General features: G+C 42.4%; 1 protein-coding gene across 4 annotated transcripts in view; it reads left to right on the top strand.

Annotated features, from left to right (window-relative positions):
- Nucleotides 1-746: 746 nt before the first annotated feature.
- The window catches only part of NRG1 (neuregulin 1), a 176,566-nt gene continuing 150,663 nt past the window's right edge, over nucleotides 747-26,649 (top strand). For all 4 annotated transcript variants that reach the window (XM_058827560.1, XM_058827557.1, XM_058827558.1 and 1 more), the window contains exon 1: nucleotides 747-1,035. In XM_058827560.1, coding sequence (XP_058683543.1) covers nucleotides 816-1,035 — 220 coding nt within the window. In that variant the 5' untranslated portion in view covers nucleotides 747-815. The remainder of the gene's footprint in view (nucleotides 1,036-26,649) is intronic.

Raw genomic sequence — 26,649 nt, 5'->3', positions numbered from 1 at the left:
TCCGGGGCCAGCCCCGTGAGAGGCAACAAAGTAGAAACGAACCCACACTGAAGGCGTGTGAACCCACAGTGAGGCGTCCCTGGGACAGCACCTTCTTGCAAGTCATCAGGTGCGCGAACGCACGCTAGTCTTGCAGACCCTCCATCCCCTGAGCTTCCCCAGCCGCCGGGGAGCAAGCGGCACTGCCGGTAACCTCGCAGGTTAAGCGGAAGCCTCATTTTAAGCAGGTGCCTAAGTGGCAGCATGTCAGTACCCTGATGAATGCCGCATTCGGCTCTCGCTTTTCCCATGGTGGGGCCACCCTGTTGGCCGAGGGAGGCGCCGTGCTCTGCCCCTCGGCGGGCCCGCAGAGCCACCCGCGCCCGCAGCGCCCCGGGCAGCGCCGGCCGGCGGGGCGGCTCCAGGCTGCAACACCGCCCCGTCCTGCCCTGCCCGGCCCCTGCCCGCCCCGCCCCGCCGGGGCCGCCGTGCCTGCGCCCTCCCCGGGGCTGGGGCTGGGGCTGGGGCCGGGGCCGCCCCGCACCCTGGGGGCCGTGCCGGCTCTTCCCGAGAGCCAGCGAGGGGTGCCCGGGGCGGGCGTTTGTGAGGCGTGTGCCGAGGGGGTGTGTTTTTGGGCTGGAGTTTATTAGTAGTAGTAGTAAAGAAAGGAAAGCGGGGGGTGGGAAAAAAAAAAAAGGGGGTGGAGAAGGAGGGAGGGGGGTGAAGGAAAAAAAAAAAAAAAAAAAAAAAAAAAAAAAAAAAAAAAGGCCCGAAGAGGAGTTTCCGAAAACTTCCAAGGAACTCACGGCTGCGAGTCCCAGCGGCAGGCAAGAGCGATGCTGGAGCCTCGGGCGCTCCGGGAGCCGACAGCGGCGGCGGTGGCGGCAGAGGGGGTGACCGCGGGGATGGCGGCGGCAGCGGGGAGTGCGGTGCCGGCCGGAGCCGGGATGGCCGAGAAGAAAAAAGCCGGCAACGGCAGGAAGGGCAGGAAAGGCAAGGGGCCCGGCAAGAAGCCCGCTCCGCCGGAGGAGGGCGAGGCGCCCGGGTCCAGCACAGGTAAGCCCGTCGGCAGGTGCGGGGGCTGCCCCGAGCGGACCTTCCGCGGCCGCGGGTCCGCACGCAGCGGGCACATCCCGGCGCCCGCCGCAGCCTGCCCGGCTCGGCGGAACCTCCGCGCCCCGCGGCCGCTGCTCGCTGAGCTCCCGGAGCGGCGGCGCTGCCGGGAGCCCCTCGGCTGTCCGACCACGGTTCGGTCTGCTGCCCTATTTCCCTCCCGCTGGCCCCGAAATCCTGAGAGGCTCTCGGTCAGCTGTTGCTATCTTCATATTTTTCCCCACCCCCCTCCATTTTTTGGAGGGAGTGAGGCTATCTCTCCTATTACAAAACACATTTTCTGTCCTTTCCCTTCTCCAGGAATCACTTAGCATAGTTGAACAGATGGTCAACTTTCATATGGGGTATTTTGTCTAAACTTGCAGCTATTTACTCAGGGATGATCAGAGAGGACATTTCTCTCACTTAGCAGCACGTGTTGTTGCTCTCATGCCTCCTCAGTATTAAGCACAAGAATTCATGCCAGTGATGCATGCCATGCCACGAGGACCCTTGTCCTCCGTAGGTGTCGAGAAGCAGGACCCAAAGGAAAGGGTCACAGCTGAGCGTGCTGCCCCGCTCTCCATAGTTACTTACCTTTGTCAGCCAAAGCCCCAGTCAGGATCAAGACTCCTAGTGCAGTACAAACATATATGAGTGCATGATGCTTTTCCTAGAGACCTTGTGTTTATGCCACCTAGTTTTTCAGAAAGCCTAGCAGCATCTATGGATACCTTTAGCTTTTTACAACATATAGCTGCAGTTACTGATCTCCAATTTCTTTGAATTCTTTGGGGTTTTGTGAGAAATTGTTTTACAAGAAGCATGGGAAAAGCAGTCAATTGCCTGTGGTTTAGGTTTTTTGTTTGGTTGTGTATTTTTCCCCCTTTGTGGGTCTTCCTGTCCAAACAGCCAAATTAGCATAAAGCCCAGTAGGATAAAACTTCCTAAATATACCTACTACCTATTTTGCTCATGGCCAACATAGTGCTGCTCTTGACTTCAATCATCAGCCCACAGGGAGGATATGTGTGATTCAGCAGCAGCAGATATCCCTTTGGGCTACTAATTTTTACAGACTAGCACTGCCCAATGCATGCTCTTCTCTAGATTGTTTGGAGACACAGCTCACCCAGCTTCTGCTCAGCAGTGGCTGTAAACAAGTTTCAGGTACAGCCAAGGAGGTTTCCCTTTGAAACTAAGATAGAGACAAACAATTCTTTTGACCCTCTTTTTCTCTTTCATCGGATTTTTAAACTATGTTTTTACTTTTACACTGTTACACTATGCAAGCATTGTAAGCATCTCCTGCTAAAACTAACCACCCCAGCACTACAACATTAAAACCTCTGGCAAACTTATCTGTGACAACTGGGCTTTTTGAAGTGTTTGCGGGGCTTTTTGTTTGTTTTTGTGGCTGACAGCGAACAGAAAGACAGTGACAAGTTGGACAGTTTGTGATAGGAATGATCTATCAAGGAGGCACACATATTCTCACTGTGCATCTCAGGGTTTTATAGCATCCCATCCCATTTGTGTAGGAGAGATTTCTTTCTCCTGATGAGCAGTTTTCCTTTTGCAGTGGTGCTGAGGGAGTAGTGAAAGGAGCTGTGAACCAGTGGACAGATTTTTTGAGTAATCCAACCAAGTCAGCATTTAAACTAGGCAGAGATTTTTGGGAAGATGTAGAGGGGAGCTAGAATAACAGAGAAACCCATGCAGGTAAGCAGCACCTGTAGTTTAGGTATCTAAGTGTGGTTAACTCTCAGTTCTGGTGGTCTGATTATGTCTGCCATGGTGTATGTTTTACCCGAAAATCTGAAGGGTAGCAAATGTAGATTGAGGTTCATCAGGGCAGGATTCAGAACATGCCAGCTTCTACGGCTTTTCTAAAACTCTAGAAGGCTAAGTCTTTATTAAGCCAAAATATGTCAATGTTTGAAAGAGAAAGAATCCACTTTTCTGGCAAGTGCTTACCTCAGGTCTCCAAAGCACCAGGATGTTTTTATAGGTATGAAAGAGTACCGCCTTCATCCATACCTGACATTACTAGTCAAAAGTTTCCTGTGTGGGCAAGAACTGAACATTCTTCTGTCTTATGTAATAAAAATCCCATTCCTTCCAAGATGAGTGTATGTTGCAGGATAGTTCACATGTGTAGCTAATCCATGTAGTCTGTCTAATGTGAAAATGAAATACAGCATAATGCATAACTGTAAATTTGACTCAGAATCAGATAATGTTGCACTGGCACTTTTTAAAACACAGATTTTATCTAATCTGTTGCTTAAGGGTATTATATAGTTTGAGGGGCATTTAGAACTAGAACTGATACTTAGAATAGAAAGAGAAGAAAGAGTGGTTAATGTAAAAAGGTAACAAGACAGCAATTTTGCATTTCAAGCCATGGGCTTTTATTCTCTCTGTTCAAGCATATTAGAGCTTGAATTAATTACTAGACTACTACTAGTCTACTCATACTGATTAAGTACTGACATATGATAAGTACTGACAGTATGGGGACTGGGAACGCTCTGAGGGCCACCTGACATTGACAGGACCACAGTTTTACTTTTTGCTAATACTGTTTTGCAGCGTACCTGTTGTCATTTGGTGTGTTTAGGGTGTGCGGTCTGGGAGGTTATGAAACAGTTTTGATTTTGATTACCTGCCTTCTTTACTATGTCAGGAATTAGCTACTCTGCTGTGTTTCTGTCTGTGAGTTTTCATCCACTTATGGTCTTCCTTATGAAGAACAGTGGGTTGCAGACAGTCCTCAGTTTTAAGATCTGGTACAAGCACAGAAATCCTTAGGAGATGTTCAGTTTTTTGTTCAGTGTAGTTTTTTCTGACCGTAGCTTCTTGTAACTTAGTTTGTTTTTGGCTGTCAAAATCATATCAAATGCGCTTCAATCCTGGGTCTGGAAGCATTGGTAACTTCTCAATGGGTTGGGATTCAGCTTTGCTAATTGGGAAGAAAGTGTAAGAGAAAATCTTTCATATTCTCTCATAATGTACCCAGAAACTCCTGAACTGCTATTGGAGAAGAAAGTTAGTTGGGGGGGGGGGGGGGGGGGGGGAAGGTATAGGAGGTTTGGCCTTCTCTGCTCACCAGCACAGTGGTAACACAGAAAAAAAATCTTCATGTTTTCCAGTGTCTAGGTGGAGTCTGGGCTCTGTTAAAAAGTTTGGGGAGATCCATACTGCTATGATTTCCTTGTCACTAAAATTTAGAACATTTACTCCCCCTTGCTACAAGTGGTCTTGAATAAACTGTTACTATCTGGCTTCTGTCAAGACCAGAGTGACTGTATCTTCCTTTAGCAGGGCACTCTGGACTATGATAAATACAAGGCATGGAAAACTGAACAGGCAGTATTATAAATGGACAGAAGCTTACAGCTTTTCTCCAAGTTATGTCACTGAACTGCCATGCCAACTGAGCGTGCAGACAGGCTCAACAAATCTGCCAGCAGGGCTTCCTAGGACATTGCCAGCACACTGAAAATACACCCAGCCTGAACAGAGAAAACTTATGCAGGAACGCTGAGGCTGGGAGCCAAGGTCTCCAGACTTGCCCCTCACAGGGGCACTGCTCCTGATTTAAGGTGCTGTTAGAGCAGGAGCACAGGGCCTGGGAATGGGCCCTTGACCCTGTGTCAGCCCAACCTTCTGCCTACCCAACTTTAGTGCTGGACTGTGTAACATGGGGCTACTGCACTGAGACAAAGGAGTCAGCCCTGGAAAAATCCCTCTGTGGAAGATGTGTTTTTGTCAGTAAGGTGGAGTACCAGTGCAGCTGCCCACCCCCTAAGTTGTTTCCAGACATCTTGAGGAATATGAGTTTTAAGGTGGTTTTGCTTAGCAGAGAAGACTAGGGTGAGGTTGCTGGGCTTGAAAGGATGAAGTGTGAGAAGATGTGAAGCCTTTCTGAGGAGAATACCTGGATGTGTGTGAAGACTTGATAGTGCTGCAAACTCTAGCCTTGGGTTTTGTCAGCTGCTCTCTAGTGGTAGGAAGAGCAAGGCTTCACAAGCATCTGGTGCCAAAACACAGAGAAGGAAGAGGGAAGAGCATCGTATGGGTCTCAATCATCATTTCAGTGAAGTAACCTCAGCAGCATTGTTCAGAACACATCTGCACTAGCAGAGCCCAAAGTAGAGAGGCTGTGGTCATTGACATAGAAAATAAGTATCTCCTGGTCGGTTTGATTTAGAATTAGATAAAATGACAGGGCTTGGAGACTGCTTGACAGAATAAGCAGCAGAAAGTTTAGATGGGATGTGTATGGCTGAGCAGAACTGTATAATGACTGCATCCTGGAAGCAGGTTTGGTTGCCAGAGGAAGAAATGGTTTTGATCATATTAAAGACCAAGCTGCAGGTTGGGAGGATTAGAGCACAGTCTGAGAGCTGCTAAGTTTAAATTGATATTCAATAGTCATACAGAAAATTCAGAAGTCTGATCACTGTTTCAACATGAATTGAAGACAAGAATCTGGTAGATGGAATGAAAGTTGTGATATCTGACAAAACCAGTCCACTTTTAGAGGTGAACTATTGCTTAGGAGGAGTGACAACTTCTTTTGGTGTTTCCAGTCCAAAATATTTATGTGCTGCTGGTATGCTTGTACATTTTTCTGTGAGGAAAGCCTCTCTACCTGTGTGCAGTGCCTGCATTCTCCAAACATTCCACACAATCTTTAGAGCAATTTTGAGAGTGAATCCTTTAAAAAGCATGTGAGTGCATTCATGGGTTTTTTTAATAAATGAGATTAGTCACCATTCAAACTTTTTTGAATTAACACTACAAGTCCTACTTGACTGCAGCCATGGGAATGCAAACAGATTGGTGAGAACATACCAGTACAGTTGTCCAGTAAATACTGCATGTGTATTGAAAGACATTCCCCTGTGAAATAAACCCAGAAACTGTTCTGAACTTTGTGCAAATATTGATGGCTGGGGAAAGCTGAACAAAATTCTTATCTTTCGTGTAGAAATGCCAAAGCCTGCTAAGCTATGCACGGATTTTAAAACTTTAACCTCTGGCAAAGCTTGTGAGCTAACTCTTAAATCTGAGTTTGTCTATTTGTAACTATGGGCTTCTCAGATTTCTGGAAAGGCAGTAAGTGAAAAAGGTGGGGGGTAGGGTGGGAAGGTTGAATGAGGCAGTTTGAAACTGCACTTATAACTAAAAAAGAAAAAAGATCCTATGCAGCTGATATTTCAGAATACTTCAGCACTCACTATTTGGGGCAGCTCGTTTTTCATCTCCTCTACTGAATCAGTCACTTAGTTTGCATAAAAATTTTTTGGGTGCTTGGTTTGTGAATGCCTGGCAATGTAGGGTCTTTGACAACACATTCGACTTTAGGCACCTAAGTGGCAATTAGTTATTCTTAAAGTAAGGCGAGTTACACAGGCGGAGCTGTGGAAAACTTTCTTCCAAGCATCTCTGTTCCCGTACCTCCCCCCTTTCAGTCTATCTACAAGCATCTGATAGCCCTTTGAGGCAGGTGGTAATAACCGTAGCAAAACAGTGGAGAACAATTGTGTCTCAGGGTGTCAGGATCTGGAAATGCTATGAATTCTTACCAAATCAGTGTTTTGCTAACATTCCAAAAGTAACAAGAGTGAATGTGCCTTTAACAGTACTGATAGTTTATCGTGTTCCGTTATGATACAAGAAAACAAACCAAGTGTCAGTATATCGTATGAGTCATTCTAGTGGTGCAAAGAGCTGCTCGAACGTGCTTGAGGTGGTTGAGTTAACCCTCAGTTGCTACCTCAAGTACGCGGAGCCCTGGTTTCGGCGGGGGCGGCGGTCTTGTTGCAGGTCTAGAAAACCCACAGTGTCAGGCTTGTGTCGGGAGAGTCACGCTACCGGCGGCGGCGATGCGGCGGCGCAGCAGGGGCAGCGCAGCGGAGAGAAGAGACAGATTGCGGGGCTTGCGTGCGGAGGCACCCATGAAAGTGCTGCTTTAAAAAGAAGCAGAACAAGCGAACTAGCAGGGAAAGGGGGAAAGGGCCGCTGGTGACCTGCCGGGAAGGGACGAGGGGCTGGCGGAGGGTGCGGGTTTTGCTGCCGGTGCCCGCGGCGGCCGCGAGGGGGAGCGGCGGGAGCGCTGCTGCCCGCGGCTTCTCCGCAGCGGGACGGACCCGCAGCCCCCGGAGCTGCGTGGTTCTAGCGGGGCTTGTCAAGGCTGTTGTGTTGAAGGTCAGTGGATGTGCGGTGATCAGGTAGAGAAGCTGTAGAAGAGGGAGACTTTGGTCCTGAAAAACACTCTGCTCTGATCTCATGCAATGTGAGGATGAAATCGTCTAATGTGAGGTCACAGGGATGCTTTTATTTTCCTTCATTCTCTTGCTTCTTCCTTTCCTACCACACTTCCTCTGTCCCTCTTTTCCCTTCCTTTGTCCTTTTTCCTTTCCATCCAGCGGTTCTACCATCCTTTTATGCATTCTTTTTTGTCCTTCTTCCATACTTTTCTTTCTTCCTCCTTTCCTCCATTTTTCTTACTTCTCTGTTATCCCTCCATCCTCTTCTTTCTTTTCTTCCTCCTTCTTCCAGTGCATCCCATCTGCTCTCTTTCTGTTAATGAAGGAAAACAAAACAAAACAAAAAACAACAAAACAATAAAAGGAAAGTAAACCAAGATACTTCATAAGGGACTGATAGAGATCTTTAACATAACCTCCTGTCTGGAGTAACTGCTAGTTTTTAATTTATGCACAGAATACTACTTGCGTCTGGTTTTGTGTTTCTGGTTGTGTAATTTTCTGTAGGACCAGATTTGGGGAGAAATTGACCGTGTTATGTAGTTTGTTCACTATGGGCCATTTGAAGCCTAGCTCTGACAACCAAGTCCACAGGCTTCACAGGTCAGTGAGGAAGAGGGATACGTTAATCCACTGGTGACTGTGCACTTGGGAGCCTTTATTCACTCTCTTCGTGAATCTCTTCCTCAGGTTTTATGAGCTGATGGTCCTTCCACCTCTTTAAGCAGGGGGAATCCAGGTCAGGGAGTTTGGGCTTGGCATTCAGACATGGACTCAGGCTGAGCCTTCCTCAATGCCTTTCTCCTGCATTAACAGCTTTCATTTCACCCTTGAGTCAACCACATGCCATGTCCTATGTCTAATGGTTAATCCCTTTGAAGACAGTTACCAAAGCATGAATGCATACTTAAAGTGACTTAAACAGAGTCCCTAGTAACATCCAGTTGTGGAGGTGATAGATAGGGGTTGTTAGCACTGCTATTACTGCCAGAAGAGTTAAAGTCTAAATCAAATATTGGGAGACTCGTGTGTGTGTGTGTGTGTGTGTGTAAGCACATTCAGGCGTGATGTTTTAGTGGGATTTTTGGCTTCTACATTTATAATCTATTCAGTTTTCCTTTGGGGAAGTCCACTGAAAAGAGAAAAAAGGGGCTGTTCTATTAATGCTATATCGCACCTGTGTACAAAACAGCACTGAAAACTGATCTGAATTATTGTACTATATCTGGAATGGGTGGTCCTGTTATTCTGTGAATATATTTTTGCATGTCCTCTTGAATTGCATCAAATAAACTGGTGTTGTGTCATCACAGCCATTGAGCTCTAGCTGAAATCTCTGTCCTTCAAACTGCCCTCTGTCGAAAAAGCTCCCATTACCTAGGATCATACAGTCTTTGTATATTTAAGGTCACAACAGATCAGTCTGATCAGAAAGAAAGAAGAAACCAGAGTCTCCTGACTCTCAGTCCAACCTCTTCCTTCAAACCACTCTGATTTCTAACACATGGCCATGACATAGAAGTATCACAACCTGCCACTTGCTCTTTCTTTTTTTTTTTTTAATGTCAAAAAGATTCCTTTCCCTTTATGAAAATAAGTTTCTTGGAGGGCACTAAGCATTGTTACGTCTACTGCAGGGGAGATAGAAAGAAGACAGGTCTTTTTAGGTAGCAGGTACATTGCTGTCCCACTGCAACTATGCAGCCTGCCCTATGGCAGGGGCTGTTTCCACAGTGTGAATATGGGGATGAAGGGCATCAGAGAAGATGTCAACTGTGCCATTGTGCCAGGGAGAGTCACTGGCAGGATTTGAAAAACCCTCTGAGAAAAGGTTTTATTAGAAAAGTTTTCCAGCAGGCTGCTTCCACGGACAGTATGTACCTTTACCAGAACAAAAGAGAAACCTCCCATGCAGAGCTTCTCCATTCCAATGGGAACAATATGACCTGTGAAAATGGGTGTCCCAGGGCAGCTAGTGCCTCCTTCTTGTTTCTGCCCACTGCTGTACTTCTGCAACGATCCATGCCAGCTTTAGAGCAGTGTCCTGATCATCTCAAGAGAAGTTACATTAGGACAAGTTCGCTAAGCCTTTGAAAAACAAACCTGAAAACATAGTAGCTGCTAGGTGAGCCTGTTCTTGGAAAGAGTGGACTGGAAATGCAGAAGTAGAAACTGCCCTGTAGAGAGGGTCTTCACTGCCAAGCCCTAGAGGACTAATGCAGCTGCTAGTGCACTTGTGGGGTTGGTTAAAAGGCAGTGCTTTTAAAAGTCAAGGCAGTTGTGCAGTGAAAAAACTTGCCTGGGCATGTGGAGGATTTCTGTCCCTCATAGCATCTGAGATGAGGATTGGCATAATTTTTGAAAGATGGGCTATAGTTCAGCCAAAAGGTATGGGATGAATGCAGAAATTACTGGGTGAAGTGTTTTTTTCTGTTAGAAGCTTCTAGTCTGGCAGACATTCTGAGCCATTCTAAGTGGTGTAGATTCCAACAGTCCTAGCCCAATCTTTTTTATCTTGGTACATTTTGATTTAAATGCAACTTTGACTTAAGCATGTTGCTCATGGCATGTGAGAAGGCACTGCCAATGTACAAAAGGCTAACTGCAAATGCTGGATAATAAGATGAAATGTGGAAAAAAAGAAACTTATTATCAACCAGGCTGAAACTGATGTTAAGCACAGGTTTTCCTGGCTTTATGAAGTGCCAGGAAGGTCAGAAATTGGAAAAATATTTCAGAGCAATAACAACAAACTGAAGCTAGAGCAGGAAGGTTTTTGGAACAAGGTCAGAGAGAAGGATTTAAAATAGACAACTGTCCTGTTAACTCAGGTCCATTGCTAGGTTATTTGGCATTGATATGCCTTGGTTATTTTTCCTGTCTCTAAGTGAAGATGTCTTTCATCCCACACTGTCCTCACACTTAGAGTGAAGGCCATGTCACCTGGGTGAGGAGCCTCTTTGTAGGGACCATCCTACCCCATCGTCACTCATTGTGGCTGCAAGGTCCCTATTGAACTCATGTCACTTCCATAAATGCTGAAACTCACTGGTCTCAGCACCAGCGTTCTTCCTTCCATCCCCAAATTTCCTGTCTTCTCTCATCCATTCTCCCACTCACACCTGACTCTTAGAAGCTGATAGCAGTAATCAGGCCAGTTCCCAGGCCTGGAACAATCTAGTTTCTAGGCAGATTGCATGAGGGGAATAAATTCTTTGGCAGTTAAGAGTTGTACCTAACAGCAGGATGAAGCTTGTTGTTAAGATAATGTCACTTCAGTCCACAGAAAAAGACCAAAGGAGGGGATATAATTTCTAAGAGATGTTGAGAGAGAAGTAGCTTCATCTTGGTATTTTGTTTTGAAGGTATGGAATTAATTGCACAGATGCTGCCAGTGACATTGCTTCCTCTTGGGGGGAGGTTTTTCCCTTCTCTCATGTTACACAGATAACCAAATATCTTTAAGCAGACCATCCTAGGTGTCCTTTGGCAAGTCCCAAAAGGGCCCAGTAAAAATGCAGTTAAAGACACTACAAATTATTTAAACTGAGAATAACTGAAGGACTTCTGTCCCACAAAAGCTGTTTTTGAAAGAAATTGATATAATGCACTGTATTATGTCTGCTGGCCAAGAGTTAACAGGCAGAGAAAGATAATTAAATTGAACATCTAATGTTTGCTGTCAGGGTTAGTGGTTAACTCATCTGATGTGTGAAATGGGGTACCTGTATGTTTGGAATTGTTTTGGCATCTTTTTCATCTTACCCTCTTTATAACAGCAAGCTGATAGCTTTTACTCATTCTATTCTAAACTACTTAGCTTTCACAAAGAGAAGGCAAATTATTCATTTCTTTTTTCCCAAGTTTTGCTAGAGCAACATTAGTGTAAACATATATGTGGACTTGTGCACACACATGCACTCCAGTCCATCACAACTGCAGCAAGAGAGGAGCTGATTTGAGTTTCAAGACCTCCTAGAGATATATTACAACACAGAATTTATCCACTGGGGAAGTGTCAAGAAAAGGAAAGACTTCTTCTTTAAGACATTTTTAACTCACAGTTCCATAAAAATGATGGAGCACCTGGAAAGATCTCCTTAGGGAGCAGTCCTGTGAAATATGCCAACAGCTGGATGGCACAAATTTGGAAAACGTTGCTGTTCTTAAAGAACAGAACTGAAACCTCTGTGAGAAGGCAGTGTATTTTCCCAAATAACACCTTAAATTCCGTATTAATGTTATAGAGAGGAACAAATGCATGCATCTTCTTTTGATAATGCAGGGAAACAAGCTTTTCATGGAAAAGCAGAAATCTCACCATGGCTCGTCAGGGAAGAGTAGAAATGTCCAAAGTAGTGAGTTTACTTTTATTTATTTTTTTTAAAGCTGCAGCTGGTTAACAACTCTCTTAACAGATTAAAGAAACACCAAGCAGCCTCAGAATTGCCTTGTTTCATGGCACATTTCATGATGTTTCTCACTATCAGTTTCATGGCAAAGCTCAGTTCATTTCATATCAATGCCAAAGGCTCCAGGCACAAAGAGCTATAAATCACTTCGGAGTTGAGGGATAAAGAACAACTTCAGACATTTAGAACTGAAATTAGTTTGTGAGGCTACTTCCATTCAGAAAACCATGGTGACTGCTGGCTCTAAACTGGGGAGTAGGTAAGATAAAAAGCATAAGACAGGATTACGCTCACAGTGTTTGCACATCTTCTCCTGACCATCCACAGGGCACATGTCTGTCCAGTAAGACTGCTTGAGGGTTTTCCATCACTGTTCCAGTGGAAAGTCCCACCTCACCAGACCCAGGTCCTGCCTAGGAGCCTATGGAGGTTTCCATCCACCTCCAAACCGCACCAGAGGAACAAGAGGCAGCTTTTGAGTCTGCATCACACCACAAAGGCTCCCAAGCATCTCACCTACTTCCACTGCAGCTTGCTGACCTGTAGGGCTTTACTATGTCCAAGGACATCTCAGGCAATGATTGCTGGTTACTTTTTAGTTTTTTTCCTGTCACCAATAATCAGCTGTAGCTGAAGATGGGATAGTAGGCTAGTCTAGCTTTTTGTCTGATCAGAATGGTCATTTTTGTATGGCAAAATATGCTTGAGGATGAAGTGAAGAATGGGCATGTGGGCCTACTTGACAAAAGAAATTATTGGGTGTGGAGGGTTTTTCAAACAAGAGGGAGGATTTACACTTGACCAGGAATGACTCTACCAGCATCTCAGAGCACCTTCCTTAAGCAGTTGTCTATTTCTGTCATGCTCTCAGTGCTCTGCTTCTGTCCTGTGTCTGCTATATCTCTTTCCTCAGAACAACCATCCACATTTCTAACTCAGGTCTTGCTTGGAACATACTGTATATAATGTTTCTAGGTAGGAATGTGGGGGTGGAAAGACTACATGAGGTCATAAAGTTTTTGTGGAGTTGCAATTTGATCCAAAAAGTGAATTACCAGGTGCTTCTTCAGAGAGAGATTGGGGGGTTATATTTAAGTACGTCATTTAGTAAGGCCTTTTATTCCAGAAGATAATAAATTCCATTTATTCTCTAAATGTGCATTTGTTTTACCATAGCATAATACTAAGATGATGTTTAAATTGATCAGTAGATTGAACTTAACAAATTAAGAAATAAGAAAAAAAATAATAAGACAATGCTACATATCATTTTTCCTAAGAAACAGGATTTTACCAGACTACTGAGTAATAAAACCTTAAGAAGTCAATACATTTCTGATGTTCATTTTGATAAATTTACCGCTGCATTGCAGAGAAGGGGGAGAGGAGGGGCACTGCTCCAGTAATCAGCATGTGAACTCTCAGGGCCAGGGTGGGTATAGCATCTTTCAGTAGGCTTTCATCAAGATGGGTGGCAGAGAAGCTTTGTAATGCTCCGCAAATGTACGTGCTGTTGCCGAATGGTTGTTACCTCTCAGGGAGGCTTCTTGTACCTGAAGGTTCCTATGAAAGGGCATTACTTTCCTGTAAGCTGTAAACAGGGGTGCAGTGGATCATGGCTTGGCTGGGAAGCTGCTGGCTCTGCTCTGCAGCAGACAGAGCTTCTGGAACACAGGTTGTATTTTATTTCTGCTGTGTTTCTGAACAGAACCACTGAGTGCTGCTCCCCTACCCACTTGTTCAGGCATTCAGCAGGGAGAATCAAATGCAGGCAAAAATGGCTTGGAAGGCAAGAGTCTGTGGTTACTGGTCTGCTTATGCAAGGACACCTGGAAAGCTCATCCAAATGAGCTTTTAAACTGCATAACATTAAGTCATTGGATGACGACTTGTGTTTTTTTATTATTTTTAGCTATAAACCAGAGAGAATTAAGATCACTTTATTTCTGAAGGTGTGTCCTCACCAGAGTGTAGCAGAAGTACTTTAGATTCAGACTTTGCATTACTTCAGCAAGAGTTTTGCAGTCTGTCCGTGTACCAACAGCCCTAAAATGCCTTCCCCTTGCTGATGAACCCTGGATAATTTTCTAGCCCTAGTCAGGGGAAACCAGACACGCAGCCTGCAGTGCTGCTGTGGTATTACACATGAGATGTTACCCGAAGACAGGGAGAAGTCAGGTTGGAAGGACCATGTTCAAAGGGATGGGAGAAGTGCTTGAAAAGCAGGGACAGGACTGAAATTTGTGGACACTGAGCAGTGGGGAAATGAGTGAATAGAGACACCCTCAAGACCTAAAAAAGGAGGCAGGAGAGTGAGAGCAGAGAACTTGGGGAGAAAAATGTTTCTGGGAGATAAGGCTGCAGGAAGAGTAGGGGAGAGGCACACAGTCATTTTTTGGTTCAGTGCGAGACTGGAAGTTGGGAAAGGGGTGAAACTGAAATGTGACCGACCCACAACAAGGATGGAATGAGTGAAACAGAGAAGGAAGGTGGCCTTGCAGGGGGAGGAAAAAAGGCTGTTGATATAAATGGTGCTGGGCAGCCCTGCTTCCCCTGGGGTGAGCAAAGTGACTTCACTGACCACCCTCATAATCTGTTCCCTGCCTGCTTAGCCACGCTGTTGCCATGCAGTGACCATGGCAACCGAAGTTTCTGACTGGCAGTTCTAGGATGGTAGCTGGAGTGACAGTGGTAGTGAGTATTGACAGAGCGGAGGGAAGGCAAGCAGCTGTGGAGCAGGGGAAGTTGCCTGCATACAGTAATCGTCTTTGGCAGGTCAAGGGTGAACCGTGGCCTGCGGGAGTTGTACAATGCCCAAGGCTAGCAGAGCAGTGCTATAATAAACCCCAGATGTTTCCGCTATTTACAATGTATATGTTATGTTTAAACCTGAAAATGCATCCTAGGATCTGGTGGGTAGGGAAACAGTTATTAGCTGCTTGGAAATGACTTGCTGGTAATGTATCTGTTCCCCCCTGATATTAGCTGTTGCCTGTTTAAAATATAAATCTTCTAAGCAGAGACACTCTTGAACAGCCTCTTTGCCAAACCAGTGGTTCCATTTGGCTTCATGAGAAGGAGCTGGCTCTCCCTGACAGTTTCCTGGGAGGCTGCATCCTGGGCATGGCAGCCCTGGGAGCCGTGCTCACAGCCAGCGTGCCTTGGTGTAGGAGAGGCACCGCTGTCAGGCAGGGAGTGCAGCCAGCCACAGGTGTGTACTGAGCACTGTTTAATTTCCCCAGACTAATTATTTCAGAGCTGGGAGCCAGAACCCTTGTGGTACGTCATGGGCCACAGCACAACTTTGAGTAAGCATTTAAGAGAGGGATAGGATTTAGTTGATCGGGCTTTTATGCCAAAACAATTCCTTGTCTATAAAAGTAAATTAGTCAGCTAAGCTGTGAATTTGTGGCCAAATGGTTGCTTTGCACAGGACCCTCCAGGTGATCAATCCTACAGATGGTCCAGGCAAGGCACTCAAAATATTAACATTCAAAGTGAATGAGTTCAACTTCCCAACCAGTGGGAAGGCCTGGAGTGGAGGCTTCTGTTCAGAGATGAATCATTCTGAGTGAATTATACCAAAGCCACACAAATTTGGAAGAGACATTTTCTCTTCAGTATTTCATTGGATTTACCTAATCCAAGAAAAATGCACACCTTCAGTAAATCCTTAATAATTCCTCACACATGTCCCCTACCTGTCCTTGCTTCTCTGTCCACCAGTCTGCACTGTGCCACATTCATGCACCTTGTGGCACTTGTACAAAAGGACTTGTCTGGACCCCTCTCCACAGGGTATACTGAGACTAGCCCTTTGTGTCAGGAGTGGAAGAGGAGTGCTTTAAGATAGGTTGTGCAAAAACATTGCCGAAGATCAGATAACAGTTTGTGAGGAAAATGGCCAGAAGTTGAGTCCTCATCCAGACGCACCAGTGTTGTGCTGAGAAACCATTTTGCCCGGGATACCTGGGATATGTGGGAGAGTGGAGTAGTCACATTACACAGCATTTGTCATGTCTTGATATGAGTTTTGGGTCTGCATAGAAATGGATCTTGTGGCTTGGGGAGAAAACAATGCTGATTTTGAGGTTTTGTTGAATTTTTCTCCCTTATTTTCTGTTCCTACTCCAAACAGTCCCTGTGCAGCTTCTCCATCACAAGTCTACTGTGACTTCTATTAAGGGCGATGTCTTTTCTTCCTGAGCTTTATTGTCCTCCCACACCCCACTTGCCTGCCTTAGAGTGATTTTCTTGAATGTTAGCCCTGATAGACCACTCCCTGCCTAGACATCCAGTTTTACAGTATTTCACATCACACCTCATAAGAAGGGATCCAGTGCAAGCAGTCTGTGAGGCAGAGTGCCTGCATGATGATGTGGAGGACTCTCCGTACCTTTTGTTGATTCACTTGGACTCAGTATTGTGGGTGAAGGACCATTCATGTCAGTGGTTTCTAAAATGATACGCCAGTTTAAAATGCAATTAAGCCACGTCAGTCAATGTGAATTCAGTGCCTGAGGTGGCTGAGTGTAAAATGGCCAGAGTTCTGTGAATTCACATCCCATCCTACTAACTAGCTTCCCCACATGGAAAGTCAAATCTGTAAAAATGTTATTTTCCTGAGATCTTTTTTGAATTTTAGACTTACCTGTTTTGATGATTGCAAAAAAGGTTTTCTTAGTATTTCTCATATAATTCAATGTGATGACCAAGTCACATTGAAACTGCTGAACAAAAGTTAAAACAGGAAAAAAAAGTATTTTTTTCTCTTAATCTATGCCTAAAACTGAGGTGACTTCCTTTTTTCAGGATGTGATGGCCATTTACTCAAATGTGACTCATAAAGTCACTCATATTACTTACTTGTTTAGTGATCCTGTTGAGTCTGAATTCAAAACATGTTTTAATAAAATTTCTGCTTTTTTCCTCTCTTGGGGGTCTGGTAGATTCAGCTAATGCCAAGTCCTTGTCTATTTCTGTATTCTGTATTTCTCTGCAGAATAATCAATAAGATAACTAATGCATCAGGTAACACATTATTTTCCAGCCTAAAATCGAAAATGTAAGAACTTACAGTGTTCTTACAGAGATAGAATATCTTCAGAACTTGGAAAACTGGGTTACCAAATTGAAATTAAGGGCTGTGCTTAATTAGAAATAACGGTGTCATAAGAGTTAGAAGCCAGTGACAATCTTTCCCCTTTTTTTTTCCTTTTCTTTTTCTTTCTGGAGAAAGAATGAGGTTTAAAAAAGAAAAAGATGGTTAAAATCTGTTGTTTAAGTTCAGTGCTTCCTCTGATTATTTAAATAATGTTTTGATTTGGGAAAGAAGCCATGGGGATAAACAGCTGTCAAACATCTCAGTACTATCAAAAACAATGACATCTCCTGAGCACTGATAAATACTGAGGAATTAAATTACCATTTTTTTTTCCTTTTTCTTTTTCCTTTTTATTCTTTTCTTTCTTTTTTTTTTTTTTTTAATTTAGTGAGAAAGGTTAGGATGAAAATATTGTGAGAAACAGGGTACCTGGCCCTGGAGCTATTTGCCTTCCTTGGTATGGAAACTTTGGCTTCCATGATTATATTCTATGTTTGGTGTGTATTCAGTCAACCCTGGACAGGTCTGCAGGGAATACAGATGGAGGTGCTGTGCACTGCCAGCAGAGATGATCACTTTGTTGGTGATTTACTGGATTTAAATCCTCCTCCTCTATTCTCTCTCAGCTCATGTCAGAGTTGTTGCTGAGAATCTCTGAACACACAGTGTGTGCTCATTTCCTCTTCCTCCATCACAAATACTTGATTGTTCCATAGGCTTCAGGAAAACACTAATTTGATGCTGCTTTTCCTCAATCCTTGATCTGTTTGTTTACTACTGGAAATTCATGAAGCTCATGGAATAAGCAGTATGTAAAGAAATCAGGCCTGGAAACAATGTCCTGCAAAGTCCAAAGTATGCCTTAAAATCTTTCTAGAAATGGTGATTAAAATGGAAAAATATGGTAGACTTTCTGTGTAATTATATTGGGTTTTTTAATTATGTATTTCAGCAATTGGGTTTTATGACATCTTTCAGTAGCCAGATGCAAGTTCAGAATCAGTTAATACTCTGAAAACAGAATACTTATCATCTGCAAAGTATTTTGCTCTATTAATTGTTTCAATTTCTCCTAACCATAATGGTGTCCGACTTGGTTACTTCCTACAGAGAATTCCCTTTGTAGCCAGAAGGGGGACTCAGGATATTAAATTTCAGCAGATGCGGTGAACTCGTCCTTTATGTTCTTTTTTTCTGAATTGTTTTCTGATACTATTGTGATTCTTCCTTGGCTTCTTCCATCAATCTTTTATGGCTTTTATTGTCATAGTTTTCATTATTATGTACTCAGCAGTGTGGGACAAATTTCAGAAGGAAATACTAAAATGGACATTTGGACATGCCTGGAACCAGGCTCCAGACCATCAGGAAGCAGTTTGGTGTATCACTTCTTTGTCTGTTTATCACAGGAGTTTTCAGCCCATGTGTTGCAACATCTCCCCAGGGGTATATCTTCCCTCTGGTGTGTCAGTAGGATCCCAGATTGTAATTAATTAGGGAATTTTCTGGCTGTTGTGATACTCAAACATAAGAGTGGGTGAGACCCAAGTAAGAATCCTGGTCTGCTCAACGGACTTCAGACCATTGTCCAGCTCTTGACAAAAGAGAATAAATGACCATTTCTAAGCAGAGGTCTCCATGTTGCTTCATGTATAGTGGAACAATCTGTGAGAGAATAGCCAGAAGTTAAAAAAAATCAAATACAAAACAAAGCAAGCAAACAATAAACAAACAAAACAAAAACAAAAATAAGAATAAAATTAAAAATAAAAATAAGCAAAGTAATGGTGTAACAACAAACAAAAACAAACAAACAAAAAACCTGTAGAAAAATCAAAGTGTGTGGATACATTATTTTAGGTAAATAGAAGACTCAGCTTTTGCACAGTACCAAGGACTGAATTCTATCTGCCACTGGGTTTCTTGTGAGACAGCCCTGTTACCTGTTGTCATATCACCTTGTAGGACTGAGTCTTGCTGGAAACTTAATACATGGGGTAGTTCTGCTGTTGGGATTGCATATGTAGCCCTTGAAAACCCCTGTTTTTCAAACCCTTTTAGAATCAAGATTTTATCTCTGATTTTTTTTTTTTTTTTTTTTTTTTTTTTTTTTTTTTTTTTGTAATATGCGTTTCATTCTCATGTCTTCCAAAAAATGTGGACAAAATAGATGACAGGCAACCCCCTAGAGTTCAGCACAGATGGGGGGAAAGTTATGCATTCTGCCTGTTGTGTGCTATTTTCAGTGAAAATCTATATTGTAATTTGACGTGATACCGTCTTTTTAGGATAATGTGGTTTTGTTTGGTTTATGAAAGACTGGTTTGTGGACGATTTTTTGTTTTGTTGTTGGGGTTTTTTTGATTGGTTTGTTGGGGAGTTGCATTTTTTTCTTTTTTCGTCTTTTTTCTTCCTCTTTCTTCCTTTTCCTTCTTTTTTCTTCTTTTTTCACTTTTTTCCCTTCTTTTTTCTTTTTCTTTTATTTTTTCTTCCTTTTTTCTCTTTTCTCTTTTTATTTCCTTTTTCTCTTTTTCCTTTTTCTTTTTTTTCTTTTTTTTTCTTTTTTTTTTCTTTTGTCTTTTTTTAAGACTAGTCAAAGAAGAAAAACACTGGCACTGTGTAAGAATTAGTTTGAACACTATGCAGGTAGCCCCTAAGGGAGATTTGAACCTGTTTTCATTCTTGAGCTCATCTAGCTTGGGGAAGCATCCTTCCTGTGCCTGATAAGTAGCAGCCCCTCCTCTAACAGATTTTGAAGTTATTTAATTCAGATAGTTCCAGAGAGGCACCATGGCCACATGTGATAAATCTGGAGAATGAATTTTATTTCTGGTTCTCCAAGAAATAGATAAGCAATCTGGCAAGCTGCTGCAGCATGACACCAACACCACAGGGTGCTCTTGCTTTTCCTAGCCTGGACTTTTCCCTGAGGAGTTGTTTCAGGATACTCCTGTGTGAGACTTCATTCTGTTACTATAGTAAGGATTATGTAGATGGCTGCCTTCCTTGCAGCTCACCTGTCCAAACCTGTACAGAGCTGGTTTGAGGTCTGGTGTGACTCTGTGAAAGCAGCTTTGCTGCAGATTGTTTTGCAGTTGTTCTGTTAGTGCTCTTCAGTAATTTCTCAGCAGCAAAGCAAAAAAAAGCACATTTTATGCTGCATGCTGTGTGTATGCAGTCCACATGATTCATGACTGAAGTTGGTGCCTTGGATAGGAAGCAAAAGCCAAGGAAAATTTACCTATTGCACGAATTACAACAAACTGAAATTTCTTATAGAAATTATATGGAACAGATAAACCACAGGAGATGATATGCAAAAATCTTCAGCTCAGTAGTAGAAAAAATATTGTATTGTACCCAAGGCTATTTTCTCTGAGAATGAAACAAAATGGAGGCTAAGAAAGAGATGGGACATTGGTCTGATTAGTCTTTTTTGTGCAGTAGTTTATGGTCACATTGATGTCTTTCTACCCTGAATGATGAATGCATGTATGAGTGTTAACACACAAAGTCATTAGCAATAAAGTCATATTTCGTAATGCTATTGAAGCAAGAGAGAGCGTTGCCTCTAGAAAGACCCGATAGGACTAATTTAATCCAGAAGTTTATTGATTCGACTTAATTTATTAAGGAATTTATTTTAATGTGAGTTTAATCATAAATCAGCTTTAGATCAGTTTGAATGTGTTCACAGTGAGACTTTGCATTGGTTCAAATATAATTGATTTATGTTTAATTAGATCCCTGCAAATTTGGATGTAGATAAGGTCTCTATTTTTTTACTTCAGTAAAACTGTAGCACATTTCTCCATCATCTGGGGTGAAAGTCTAGCTGTAACGAATCAATGACAAAGCATTTTATTTTCACAGGGCCTGAATTTTACCTTAGTTCTGTTCTGGGCCCTGCATTTTTATCATATAGTAAATAAAGCCCTGGATACTGGAAAATTGATATAATCAATTTTCAGGGTGTGATTTTATCCAAAACTGTGACACACAAAAACCACTTGTAAGTTTAAAAAAAGTAGTGGGGGAAGGGAGTTTTACTTGATTTACCATGTCTTTATTCTTTTTGCTGGCAGTCTGTTCAGAATTTATGTGGAATTTAGTCCCCAACTCCTTTTTAGCTAAAATTTACCATATAAATGCTGATCTGCTCATGGGGACTCTAGATTGGGAAATAAGGCTTGGTAAATTATACACATTGCTTACTTCCCTTTGTATATTTGAGCTGGTCCACAAAGTTCACCATTGGCTTCTACGTAAGAAATTTATTCTACAATAAATGCTGTAATTTCACCTTGACAGTAGCTACTGGTGGCCACAATCACAAGGGTTAGAGTGTTAAATAATTACTAACTGTTTGGTGCATGTTTTAGTCTTTTTCAAGTACTCATAGATTTTAAAGCCATTGAGAGATTTTGACAAAAGGTTGACCTGGCCACATGGGCTATATTGTTATAGACCAGAAGCTCCAGGCTGGGCTTGGTGACCTGGTGGTCTGTGACACAGTTTTTCTGTATTTGCGTGAAGACTCCACTCCTGTATGGATCACTGCTTACCATTCACACACATTTCCCAGTATGCAATTCAAGCACTTACTGTTGATCTGGAATATAGTAATGTAATTTTTTAACTTTTGCCTAGAGTCCAAAACCATTTCAGAGGTGCATCATTTGTCTTGTCCCTTCTCCTGTGATTGCTGCACCATGGCATGTATCTGCACACTTTATTTATCATGTGGTTATGGATTTTTTGGAGACTGGCCTTGAAAATTATGCCTGATCTTGTATAATTTAGCCAGTGGAAAGATTTTCAAGTATGTCTTTTTGCAAGCTGTTCCCAATTGCAAGTATTTAGCAGTATTAGAATTTTATTCAAGTTCTTCTTTGTGTGAAGATAGCACATATATGTTCAAACAATTGTGACATAAATGCTTCCTTTTCACTGCCGTTTCAATTTCTGATTTGCCATAGCTGCAGAGTATAAATGTGTAGTTCAAGTATGTTGGAAGTAAATTATGTTGAGGTGTACATGATGAGATCTCTCTGCCTACTGTGCAAGTCCATAATGTTAAATGCCATGTTTAAATTTTTGTTGAGCTGGGTTTGAGCTCATGATTTTTTTGCAACACCCAGGTGTATCCAGTTCCCTGGTTCTCAAAATGTGGCAAATGGCTGTTGTCTCATAGGCCAAAGGGCTTGCACTCCTTCTGGTAAAAAAAAATAAAATTAAAAAAAAAATTAAAAAAGAGAAACTATTTTTCCAACAGCCCCTTCTGAGTGATGGCTATTTTGTCAGCTTCAGTGATCTGGACTAGCACTGTGTACCTGAGGGAAGAACACATCCTTTTGCTTTTGGGTGTGTCACTTCTGAAACTGTCAGACCTTTTTCCTTTTGTGTGCAGGTACAAAAGCAGTCGTATTTTAAATTGAGTTAAGAATGGAGGCACCAGTAATTCCATGGACTACCTCCATTCCTTTACTGCCTGGTGGAGATTAAGGCAGGTAGGCAGAGGCAGGGGAAATCAAATTTTCCGTTGTTATATAGCTGGGATCAGGCTGGCACATCCTCTGTCTGTGATCAACACCACAAGAAAATTATTAGAAAACTTTTGAGGTGCAGTGGAAGAACAACTCTTGCTTTCCAGTCTGTGCAGTCTTTCAGTACACAGATGTTTTTGTAGGCCTACATCTTTCTACAGCCTGTGCTGAACACCCACGCAAATCCTAGAGAGGGAGTATTGCTAGGAGAGCTGACCACAAAGAATTTAAATGAGAGGAGGGGAAGGAAAGTGGCAAATGAGGAACCATACCCACAGTGTTAAGTTTGACTTGTGCATAAGCAAATCAATGTCTTCAAAGTTTCAGAATTCTTCACACTGCTGTAAATATTTTATGCAGCCAGTAATGCAACAGCAACTTCTTCATTTTAATGCTCCAATTAATCTTGATTTTCCCAAATTCATTTCTATGATTTGATTTTCTTTCTGTTCATGTGAAACAAGCCAGCAGACAGGTTTCAGCTTAGGTTTTCTACCTTCGTACCCCAAAATTTCAGAGTGGTTGAGTGGTTCTTTGCAGGGAGGAACAACACCAGACAAATGAATCTCCTAAACTTAGAGTTGTGCCTTGGGATATCCAGACATTTTCTCATCTAATTTGTGAAAAGCATTGGCCTCTGTGTGAACTTTGTGAGAGGGAGATTGTTTGGGTCTTTGGGGAGTCAGTTGTTTTGGGGAATTCCATTTCGGCTCTTCCTGTATGCTAATTATTCATTCCAGTGGTTATATCCCTAAACTCAAATTACTCGTGTGTCCTTATTGGTGGTGGCAGTGACTAGCTCTGTGAACACATGCAGGGTATGGTAATTAGTGGTGACCTATTAAGGTAACCTTCATTCCATATTCTGAGAATTGCCTTCTGACCACCATTTCCATTGTATTTATTCTGTCATGGCACACCCTACACCCTGTGTTTTATCATTTTTTAATAAGACATCCTTGTGGACAGCAGGTCCTTCTGGCTTTCTTTTTTCATTTGTTCAACACAGAAAATTATTTTAATACTGGGAAAGCTTATGAGAATACTGTGAGTATAACATTTTCTGATGTTATTTAAATTCTTCTTGATGCAGGGTGTTTCTCCTATACATATATGACCGAGCTCTCACTGGTGAAGTAGGGACAATGTGCCATACTCAATGGGGATATCTCTGACCAGGCATGTAAAAGTGTGCTGGCAGTGCTGGATGTGTATTGTTATTCCTTCTCTTTAGACTTCTACAGCCGCAGGAGGAGGACGAGTATTTTTAGACATGTGAAAGCCTGCCATGGATAGATTTGCACTGGGCAATTTTTTGGCTGAGGTATGGTACACTTTGTCTATGAAGTGGAACTGTTGCAGAATCAGAAAATGATACAAAGCCAAGAAGACAGTGTAAGCCAGAAGCAAAAATGGGCCTCTGTGACTAGGATCAGAATGTGAAAATCCCAGCTTTGCTGGAACACTGTGAAGAGAAAGAGCATGGTGGAGAAATGCTGAAAGGGTGGAGAAGCAACTGGAGGCCAGGGATAAAAACAAGAGTTACAAAATAAAATATAGTTCATAGGCTATGAAAAGCTTACAGGATCTGACAGAAAAAAATCTCAGTGTTTTCTGATGATGTCAAAACAAGAGTGGGCCAGAGAATATGAAACATGAGAGGGAGAAGAGGAGATGTCTGCAGCACTTTTAGGACCCTGGATTGAAAAGCTAAAGCTCTAAGGAAGCTATTTTAAAAAGTAAATTCTACCAAAAAGAGAAAAAAAAAAAAAAGAGAGTAGCCAAAGAACTGGATTTTCATCAATAATGTAGAGAAATAACCTCTGAATTTGTTTGGGTTTTTATTTCCCAAGATCTTAGGGTGCACCAATGTACAGCTACACAAGGACCATAGCTGAGTTTAAGTCCAGTTTAAGCTTCTTAGTCCAGTGATAGGTTGAACCTTACAGCTCTGGCCATAAACCGAAGGCTGAGACCCAGACAAGTTAACAGTGTAGTTGCAGCCTTTGCATTTATGTGGTTCTATCAGCTGCACTGCCCTCTGTTTGATGACTTACTGAATGGCTTTTCTTAAAGAAAGAGTAGAAATTAGTGCTTAACGTTCTTAGATTGGAGAACAAATGAAAGAGATATATGTATGATGTGGCAAATTGCACTTCCTTCTTTCATCTGACTACAAGGCACACAAGCTGAGTCAAACTTTTTTAAATCTGCAGTCCTGAAATTTAGCTCCCAAATCAAAAGTGGCTTCATGTAAAAATAAAAATTAAAATTACTGAGTACTTGCAAATCCCCTTGAAGTCCATGGGACTTATTCTGCATAGCATTTCTTTGGGTTACTTTAATTTTCAGTGTCCAAGTAAAGATTCTGGAGTCCCCTTTTATGCACTTAGGTATGTAAAATATGGACCTGCAGATTCTTCCATCAACTTTACAACTGTTTTCCCTGAATCACTTTTTGGATATCAACTATATTTGTTTTACACTGTTGCACATTTTCAGTCTATATGATCAGGTTTTTGTACTGGCAGTGTCTAACAGGATCATCAAAGCTTACCGGGGATGCAGCCAGCTGGAGTCAGCTGAAGCACTGAGAATCAGAGGAGAGCGTATTTGATGTAATCAGGCAGTGTGTTCCTGCAGACCTGATCATCAGTAAATAAATTAAGTGTTGACCTTTAAATCATAATCTTTAGGTTAGACACTTGCTCACACCCAGCTTCTCTTGCAAAACCTACATTTTGCTTTGAGCACAATTCCCTGTCTCTGAGGAGGCCTAAGTTCAGAAACTGATATCTTGAGTGTCTGCAGGAGAATGGACAGCCTGTCATTATCATGTTACACTGAATAAATGGGTGCTCTCAGGCTTTCCTACCGGACACAATACTTCTAGACATGCTGTTTTGCCTCTACCATCCTTTTTCACTGTACTGGAAATGCTTTTTGCTTGTCAAGGGGAAGCGAGGGGGCAGAAAGGCATGCTCCATGTGCATAGGACTTCTCCCATATGCCCATTTTCAGTGTCCTGTGAAAATCCTGCCTTCCCAAGGTCATCTTATGAACTGGCCCATGGTTTTCTCATTGGCAGGGTTTACTAGGCTTGTGATGGGGAGAACACAAGATTAATGCAAGCTCACAGAGCAATTTCATGAGCATGGCTGTAGTTCTGTATCTCTCTATTGCTCTGTTTCTTGGCTCCTGACCACATGGCTAGCCATTGCTTTGGTTCTCCCCTTTCTTTTGGCCTTTAAAATACCTAAAATTTCTGTAAAAATTTCATTTTAGCATCACTAGAATGAATGATGTTTCGTGGATCTTGGTTTTATGTGTAGTTCCAAGCAAATGTCAGTTTTGCTTTTTTTCCTTTTTCTCTCCTGCATAGATACAAGTATTCAAATATCAAGACCCAGAGCTGAAATGTATCTGGCAGTATTTTCAAAAGAACTCAGAAATTTCTGCTAAGTAGTGAAATTATTTGTTTGGTTTTTCAGTCCTCCAGCTTGTATTCAGTTACTCCGGTATATTTGTAGAGCTGGGTGTTTGGGATTATCTCCTATCATTACCCACAGTGTTTTATCATGTAGGTAATCTGCACAGAGTTAGCATGCTTGCAGGAAATAGTCAGATTTTGAAAAGCGTTCAGAACTCAAATGTTGCCTGAGAGAATAATAGGAGGATCAAAACCAAGAGAATCAATGCAAATATTGATGGGTTTTAATTGTTTATTTGTTTGTGGTTTTTCTTTTTTGTTTGGCTTGGGGGTTTTGTTTATTTGTTTCGTTAGGGTTTTGGGGGCTTTTGTGGGGAGGCTTTTTGTCTAAGCGCAAGCGGTATACATTTTAAAGTGCAGCTTATATGTTTAGAAAACCTGGTCTGCTGATGCTGAGCCTGACCTTGATTACAATCTCATATGCAAGGGGAGAAGGCTTTTGAAAATAATATAATTTGTCCTGCATTACTTCCCTGCCTTGAGCATTATGCAGAAAAAAAAAAAAAAAAAGCAAAGAAAAAAAGGCAGTAAGTCAAGTAAGTAAGGCCAAGGCAATGGGTGTTATTCCTGTGGCTTCTATTATCCCTCACCAAGCTGCTGGTAACAAGTTTGTGCAGCAAACTGCACATGTGCCTACTGGCAAGTATGCCTAATACATTCCTGTGTTCAGGCTCTCAAAAGGCTTTGCACCTTCCTAGGGAAAGAAAAGACGGGGAAATAAAAACAACCTCTCATGGAATTTCAG

Source organism: Poecile atricapillus, chromosome Z (assembly GCF_030490865.1).
Source record: "Poecile atricapillus isolate bPoeAtr1 chromosome Z, bPoeAtr1.hap1, whole genome shotgun sequence".
Taxonomy (NCBI): Eukaryota; Metazoa; Chordata; class Aves; order Passeriformes; family Paridae; genus Poecile; species Poecile atricapillus.
Note: the sequence above shows the minus strand (reverse complement) of the source record. Positions and strands in the feature narration are given on the sequence as shown.